Genomic DNA, 9,169 nt, shown 5'->3' with positions numbered 1-9,169 from the left:
GACATCGCAGGAACTGTGTTTGAAAGGAAAACAACGGACTGTAATAGTAATATCAATAGTACACTAAAGGGGGGTATCACATACCCACCCACAAACCCTATTTTTGTACACCCTAACGGGTAGTTGGTTTTAATTATAGTATGCATCCGTTTAATCAAAAAAAAAAAAAAACTTATTTTCTTTTCCCTTTCTTTGCCTTCTTTAAGAAGCAAGTCCTACATGTACAATTTTTGCATAAATAGCATTCACATTGCTCTTTTGCTCATATCAAATATCTATGTTCTCCAAAACAGCGGCGGAACCACAATTTTCATTAAGGGGTGTCAACGTATAGCAAATATACATAAATCAAAAAAAATTATCTAGCAATACTAAGTAATTTTCCGGCGAAGGGGTGTTGATTGACACCCCTTGGTTGAATGTGGCTCCGCCACTGCTCCAAAAAGGTTAACAAAGCATAAAATGTATCCACTTCAAAATCACTAAATCTAAATGTTATACCTGCTTCTGCTGCTAACAACACTAAGCTAACAAAATTAGCAGTCAAGTCTATGTAGACTGTTGTGATGTTTCACTATTTTCCTCTGTTGCTGGTGGTGGAGGAAATGATGAATCAGCAGACGCGACGTTTGTCTTCGGAGGGCTGTATTTTTTCAGTAGCCTATCTTTGTTTTCCTTCCACCATTCTTCTGCTTGTTGCTCCGCGAACCTCCGTTTACTGCACGAAATTGTCCAATCAACAAACAGTACAAAGATGTTAATTAGGTACTCCCTCCGTCCCAGTTTATGTGATGGTTGTATTTGACGTATTAAGATGACAAGAAACAGTACAAACTTGTGGTCGAAAATAGGTCATAGGCATTTCTGTAGCTATACATCGTTTTACACGTATAAAGTTAAACTGTCTCTAAATATAGAAATGTGTCACTTTGTTGGTACCTAGTTTATGTGATGGTTGTGTCTGACATACAAAGATGTTAAGAAACAGTACAAACTTGTGGTCGAAAATAGGTCATAGGCATTTCTATGGCTATTCATCATTTTACACGTATAAAGTTAAACTGTTTCTAAATATAGAAAGGTGTCACTTTGTTGGTACCTAGTTTATGTGATGGTTGTGTTTGACATACAAAGATGTCAACCAACAGTACAAACTTGTGGTCGAAAACAGGTCATAGGCATTTCTGTGGCTATACATCGTTTTACAAGTATATAGTTAAATTGTTTCCAAATATAGAAAGGTGTCACTTTACTAGTATAGACTAAAAAAAGAACGTGTGTCACATAAAATGGGACAGTGAAAATAAAAATAAAAACTATATAGGACTCATTCTTAAAACACTGATGGTTGTGTTTGACGTACAAAGATGTCAACCAACAGTACAAACTTGCGGTCAAAAACAAGTCATAGGCATTTCTGTGGCTATACATCATTTTACACGTATAAAGTTAGATTGTTTCTAAATATAAAAAGGTGTCACTTTGCCGGTATAGACTAAAAAATAAAGTATGCCACATAAAATGGGACAGATGGAATACAAGTTATCAAATTTTAGTTTAGCAACAAAGAGATTTTAGTGAAATACCTGAACCTAACGCGCTTGAAGATCTTGGTGCCATTTGTAAGTTGAAGTAGAGTAACATAGACACCCGGTTCAAATTGTTCAATAACTTCCTTTTGTCCCTCTCTCTGAGCTTTAGGTGACCCCGAGACACTTTCCGTGCTTGATTGTCCGGTATTTTCACGTATAGTTCCATCAGCATTATGTGATGTTTCTTGAACTCCAGCAGCATCCCATTGATCATTTCTAATGACAGACTCAGAAGATAGATTATTTCTATGTGTTGGCTTCTGTTGACTATAAGACATGTCGGGTGGCAGAGAAGCGTTGTCTTCAGATGCTTGATTCGCGAATGTATTAAGAAAAGATTCCACTTGAGTTTGTATGGATTTAAGGGCTGAACTCTCAGAGATATCAGGAGGTAGTTCTTGTGTCATTTCTTTCAACTGAATAACAAAAGACGCGATAACACGCTCCATTATCATGACATGAATGCTTTCGCAATGCACAAAAAAGTATAAGCAAAAAACTTAATACAAGACAGAACAATTTCTATGAGTTCTAATTTTTTGTAAGAAGAATATGTAAGTTTCAATCCTAGGTATGTAAAATCAAGATATCTTCTGCGGCAAAGCTCATGAAAAAACTTCTATCCTAATTCTTATAGTTGAAGGGGGGCCTTGGAGCAACAGTAAGATGTCTCCGTGTGACCTATAGGTCACGGGTTCGAGCCGTAGAATTAGCCACTGATGCCTACATTAGGGTAGGCATCCTACATCACACCCCCTTGGAATGCGGCCCTTCCCTTGGCCTGCTTGAACGCGAGATGCTTTGTGCACCGGGTTGCCCTGCCCTAATTCTCATAGTTATATGCATGTATGATAAGCATAGATTCCTATATTTTCTTTTATGTAGACAGTTCAGGGTTCAGGGTTAAGGACATATGTGCATTTTGCTTTATCGATATAACATAGATCATAAGTCAAGCATAAACAGAAGAGAAGCAATTTGAACATTACTTGAGCAGTAATAGACTTCATGGTTTCCATCGCGATATTACACTTTGATGCTCTATCTGCAACCAACTTTGATGATTCTTGAGAACTTTCCTTCAATTTTTTAATCTCAGCATCTTGTCCATCACTTTTCTGCTTTAAACTTTTGATCTACAAATGTAAATGAGACAACTAATAACTTAATATTAATCAATAGAAGGATAAAATTCTTCTTTTGTATGTGAGGAGTTTTCATACCTGGTTTTGCAATTTGGCAACTTCTTGGTGCAATACATCATTTGTCTTTCTAAGACTATCGATTACACCCCTTGAAAAAACAGGAGCGGGGGAGCGTGGAGGACTTGGTCTTCTTGAGTACGGTGAAGCAGGTCTAGAGTTGGACGAAGGAGGTTGAGATTGAGATTGCGATTGAGAGTGAGATTGAGGCTGAGGTGGCGCGGTCACAACAGGCTTCAACGCATGTTGAAGAGCGCTAAGTGAACTTGGAAAAGCGATGTCTTTTAATTGCAAAAGTGATGGAACTTGTGAAGCTCTCACTATATTTAGAGAATCTGATTTGACACCAGGCCTAGTAGACTTGACTTCAAGGTACTTAATCGGTTCCACAGTGGGCGAGAGCAAAACCCTTGATGATTTTGGCTCGCCTCTGTCTAACTTACTATTCTCTGGTCGATGAGAGGAGTTGAATTTCTTAGCATAAAATGAGGAAGTTCCATCGGAAGCCTTTTTCAATTTCATGTAGCAAGAGTCACAAACGCGATGTGGTTTTCCTGGTGTCGGAGCAAGTGCAGCTTTGAGTGCTTTTTTGGAACTGCAAGCATGACAATGAACTAGTCCACAATTATAACAGTTATGTCTCTTTCGGGTAAATCCAAATGCTTGTCGACAACCCGAGCAAACAGATTGATCTGCTCCAGATACCCACTTATGAATGCAAATACTAGCAGTGTAATTAGAGCCACATGCTATGTTCTTCACATGCCTGTCTTTTAAGGCCTCGACTAATGTTGGAGCGTTGCGATCTTCTGTATCGCCATGACCTAACCTTCCGTTAGCGCCTTTTCCCCACGTAAAGACTTCACTTCTTGATGTAAGGACAGCAACATGGAATGAACCACATGCTATTTCTTCGACGAATTCACCTACCAATTTATCTTGTACAAGGGACGGGACCTTTCCATCGGCCTGTGGATTGCCTAGCTGACCATAGGCATTGCTCCCCATGATGAAGACATGACCGGATGTGGTAAGACCAACGGTTATATTATGTCCGCATGCTAACTGATGGAAGTTGTAATCGATAATTGCAGAGACACAGGTCGGAAGCAGATAAGTGTCCTTATTTCCATGGCCTAATCTGTTCTTATCACCATCTCCCCAAGTAAATAACTTTCTAGTGGGCACATTTCCACAATTATGGTTTGTGACTTCCACAATAGCAGCCGTGTGCCACACACCACACGCAACTTTAATCGTCTTGAGTCCGTTCAACGATTGAACTTCCTTGGGATACAGTACACTTTCACGATCGCCATGACCTAAGACTCCAAATGATCCATCGCCAAATGTGAATAGTTTTCCATTTGCAGTCGCCAAAGCTGAATGCCACGTGCCACATGCAACCGATAAAACTTGTAGCCCTTCAAGAGGACCGGAAACTCTTTTAGGAATCCAATGGCTAACATCATTGCCATGCCCAAGAAGTCCAGCATTGTGAGTTCCATCTCCCCAAGTATATAAATCGCCCAATGTAGACACAGCACAGGTATGATACTCGCCACATGAAACAAAATCGACGTTTGTAACAGCCAGAAATTCAACAAGTCGAGGGCGACTAAAATCCTTTTCAATTCCATGACCTAGCCTGCCACCAGACTCTTCCCCCCAAGTGAAAACCTCTCCTTGCCTTGTAACAAGAGCAATGTGTCGTACGCCACAAGCAATTTGATGAACATCAAGAACCACATTCGACTCCAAAGGTTTAGGACTAAGTACATCATGTTTAACAGTAATTGGATTCCCAGCTCCATCTTTCGACACTCCATCACACCAAATTTCCCCCCACACATAAACATCACCTAATGATTCTATGTCATCTGGCCCAGAACCCCCACTCGAACAACTTGGAGTGCTAGAGACACTAATACGGAAACCATCCGAACTTGTTCTTACTTGCATATTTCCACGTTCAGACCCCACATCTGAGCTTCGCACACTCAAGGAAGTTTCACCACTATAGGGATCAGCAGATGTCCAATCCCGAGCAATAGTTTGGCTGAAATCTAATGTTGAACCACATGGATGGGTATTTTGTAACTGCATATAAAATCATATAGAGAGATGTCAAATCTGTAATCAGTCGTCGATATAATATTCAAGATAGATCTGACAAAACAAATATCTTGTTGCTTTGACCTTAACTATGAAGCTCGAAAACTTACATCAGAAATATCACTCCGAGTACGTCTACTATTACGAGCTTGGCCAGCTGAAATTAAATTCTTTAGACCAGCAATCCAAATCTCTGCTTCAATTTTATCCTTGCAAATCTTCAAAAAGAAAATGATAATTAACTTTCACTATAGTAAACCTTATTCCAAACAACATTCACGACAGAAAAAAATGTTAACACGAAATAAATTAATCTGTTCACCAACCAGATCTAGAGATCTTTCACCATTGTTGTATATAAGGGAAAATGACAAGTACTCCTTCTCTGGACGCAAATATCTTTTAAAAACTGGCTGCATAGACATATCCACAGGCAAAGTTTATATATTTTCAGTATATCTCATCGATAGGTGAACGAAATCTAGACATATAATCATTAACTTACAGTTCTCTGGCCAGGAATAATTTTTGAAACTAAAGATAGCTTTAGATTCCTTTCTGCTCCACGAGAGTACCAAATTAACGTTGTTTCATCCTGGAATTATCAACAACAAAGCTGTAATCTTCAAGCAGAAAATTAACGATTAAATTTCATGCAGAAGCTCTCATATTGCGAATGTTGTCTAAAACAAAATGCACATTGCTAGTTGATATGAAGATGAGAAGTAACACAATCAATTACCGGAGAAACTCTGAAAGGGCAGAACTTAGGCTTTCCCTTCCGGCTATACTTTATTAGTTGTGTACCTTTCTTCAAAGCGATTAGCCCCTTCAAAAGAAAGTTTAAGTGAGAAATAAGCATATCAGGCATATTGATCATTGGTCAATCAAGAACTTTACAATAATTATGCTGTAATGTATACGAAAAACAACATGAAAACTATACATATGCAAAGTCATGAGAAGACTATTGTAGCCCATGTGATTCAAGCAGTATGACTTTTTACATCACATCACCTTATACAACAACAACAACAGACTCAGTCTAATCTCACAAGTGGGATCTGGGGAGGGTAGCGTGTACGCAGACCTTACCCCTCACATCGCTTTATAAAGTAAAAAAAAATATTGTGCACAAACTTATTCAATTAACTTGTTTATGTCTCATATTGTGTCTGAAGTAATGGTTATTGAAAGAAAAACTCAAATCAATAATTCTATGTAGTAAAATTAGCTTTCAAACGCCATGGCTCCGTCAACTTTTGAATCTGTGCATTTTATGACGCCTCAATCATAATATATCCAGCCCAAATCCATATATACTTGCATTTTGATGTAATTTTAGAAACAACAAAGCGATTATCTGTATACTACTAAGTCTAGTCAATTACCACATTGTCATGATAGGAATATGCTTCATCTGTAAAGTTACTAATTGTTACACAACTCTCAACTAAGTCAACAAGTTAAAGATCATCTTTTAGCCCACACCTAGCATGATATGTTGTTTAGTCAAGAATATATCTGGTGTCCTAATTTTTTCAACAGATAAAGATCATTATAACTCAATAATTCGCTGCATATGTCTTGTGTCTTTTCTTTTTCTCAAGCATGTTGTAACAGTCCACAGACAGCGCGCTGTTGAACTCAAAAGGGGTTTTGTTGTGAAGCTTGACTTACGAAAATCCCACAACGGAATTAGAGGCGAAAGTTAGTAAAAAGACGAGTTCCTATTGAGGCACCTTTTGAGTTAAAGCCCAAGGGGACAAAACTGCGAGGCAGTTGGGTATGAGCAGTTACACACTCACACATATGAGCTCAACAACAACAACAACCACCCAGTAGAATCCCACAAGTGGGGTCTGGGGAGGGAAGTGTGTACGCAGATCTTACCCCTACTCCGGAGGAGTAGAGAGGCTGTTTCCGGTAGACCCTCAACTCACGACGATGGAAAGAGACAGTGGACTCACACATATGAGCTCATTTCACTTAAATCATCTACTCATATGACACTTTTAGTTGTTTAATAACAAGTTTATTTGGCTAAATTCATCTAATCATGCTAAGAACAAAATAGGCATTTTCATAAAGGATTTAAGTTATATGCACTAACAGTGGAAAAAAGATTATACCTAATTTGACGTGTTATAGTAGGTTACTTACTATTTCATTTAGATTATAAATCTATAATATACTGAATGACATGATAGCTTAAATTTATTTTTTACATCATCAGTGCATAAAACTTAAACTCTTGCATTAATTCGAACAAAGGAATTCGATTTTCCAATTTCCACAACACAACCATACTTAAAAGGAAAAGGCATAGCTACATATACCAAAGGGTGGTCAGTTAACACCCTTCATCGGAAAATTACACATATACATTTAATCTTGAACGCCCTTAGCAAAATTTCTGACTTCGTCACTGAATAAAATACGTACCTGGTCAATGTCACGGTCAGGATTGCCATAGTTAGCAGGATCTGCCATTCCATCTGAAACAATTCTTGGCTATCCACCAAAAAAGCCTATTTTTCCCAACCATCATCATAGATACCAATGCAAATTTCTTTGGCCTATCATCAACTGTGTCTTTTTTTAATTAAGCTAATCCCTTAATTAGATCTCCAAGAACACTTGAGATTTTAATTTTGTCACTGCTTTTTTCTTGATCCACCTAATTAAAACAAATAAAAAAAATTCCAAGATTTTGGTGAATTCATGTTGGATTGCTATGGAAGTGAAAAGGGGTAATGTTGAATTTTAGGAAATAATTAAGCATAGATCAGAGGTAGCAAAAAGAGAAAGAAAAGAGAAATGAAAGAAAGAGAAACTATAAGTGACAGTAAGTTTAGGGGAACCAAACATTTTCGATTTTGGCGCGCTTATTTGGCTCCCTTTAACTACCTTATGTAACATCTATTTATTCACGTTATAAACTTCTAACACACAAAAATACATCTTGAACACCCTTCGTTTATTCTTGGATTATAGTGTGTGATTGGGCACAAAATTTAGACATTAATTTGATTTATGTATTACATACCGTATATAGTACTTTTTTTTATTTTTCACCCGGTATCGGGTACTCACATTGGGGCCCGATTAATCTGGATTCGCGCCGGGAAAGCGCTCCCTAACAAAGGCGACTCCATACCAAGAGGCTCGAACTCGAAACCTCTAGTTAAGGATGAAGGATTTACTTACTACTCCATCACAACCCTTGTTGGTATACCGTATATAGTATTAATATGGGAAAAACATGGCCTAATGAAGATAACATCAAATTAAATTTTGACATTTGGATAGTTAAATACATTCAAAATGGATAATTCATTCGGGCCCTCATACTTTAATTGCTTTTTCAGTTACACACTTTAATTTTCATGTACTTTCTTATTTTTCGAGATTTTCTATTACTATAAGCTGTTTTTATTGTTTCGGTTTTCTTGTTATCTTGTTAATGTTACTATCTGTTACATTCTCAAGGTAGGGATCCTTTCCGAGTCCCACTCGTGAGATTACAATGAGTCTGTTGTTGTTATTGTACACTTTGATTTTCATATAAAGGGTTTCTGGTACTCCTAAACTATTTTGAAGTGATATTAATACCACATTTCTCGACCAATCCCAATTTTTTAAAAGATAGTGCTTATCACCCTCTATTTTGATTTTTCGCATATTGATCATATAGCTTGTACAATTTATCCTTTACATATTATGAGGGTGTTTGGCTAAGTTTATAAGCTGGTCAAATTGGCTTATAAACATTGTTTAACCAAAAAACTGAATATTTGGTTAAAGCTAGAATTTAAGAGAGAAATCGGGTTACTGATAATCAAGAAATGAGAGATTTTGAGAACAACAATAAAACAATGAATAAGTATATATTTCAGTATAATCGCAATGATCTTTTGTGTCCTACAGATGTTGTGACTTTCTCCTTTTATAGTTAATTCTAAGAGAAAGTGTAATGCCTTTGTCTTAATGAGGCAATTACGAGCAATAAATGACATTAAAAGAAACGTTACTCAATCATTCTTATTAAATACAAATTCTCTAACGTATTTGGCATTTAATGTTGAACTTGGACTCTTTTGCGCTATCAGATTCATGTCTTCAATTCCTTCTGATCTTCGAGCTTTAAATGACTCGAACAGGTACGAGTCTCGTTCCATCTGAATAATAGCTCGTGCCTTTAAGTATCTTCTCTCCCGCTTCTGTTGTTGCTCGTGTCCTTCTAACTGATTACCATGC

At 37.4% G+C, this 9,169-nt stretch overlaps 1 protein-coding gene across 1 annotated transcript; it reads right to left on the bottom strand.

Annotated features, from left to right (window-relative positions):
- Nucleotides 1–267: 267 nt before the first annotated feature.
- On the bottom strand, nt 268–7,673 carry LOC109213481. Its single transcript, XM_019377281.1, has 9 exons — nt 7,355–7,673; nt 5,652–5,738; nt 5,415–5,504; nt 5,236–5,322; nt 5,020–5,127; nt 2,816–4,894; nt 2,582–2,728; nt 1,587–2,008; nt 268–718 (listed from the first exon to the last, which is right to left on the bottom strand). Exons 1-9 carry the CDS (start codon nt 7,400–7,402, stop codon nt 550–552), a joined length of 3,237 nt encoding a protein of 1,078 aa, XP_019232826.1. The 5' UTR covers nt 7,403–7,673; the 3' UTR covers nt 268–549.
- Between the last annotated feature and the right edge of the window lie 1,496 nt (nt 7,674–9,169).

This window comes from Nicotiana attenuata, unplaced genomic scaffold (genome assembly GCF_001879085.1).
Source record: "Nicotiana attenuata strain UT unplaced genomic scaffold, NIATTr2, whole genome shotgun sequence".
NCBI lineage: Eukaryota > Viridiplantae > Streptophyta > Magnoliopsida > Solanales > Solanaceae > Nicotiana > Nicotiana attenuata.
The sequence above is the reverse complement of the archived record's forward strand: the minus strand, read 5'-3'. Positions and strand labels throughout refer to the sequence as shown.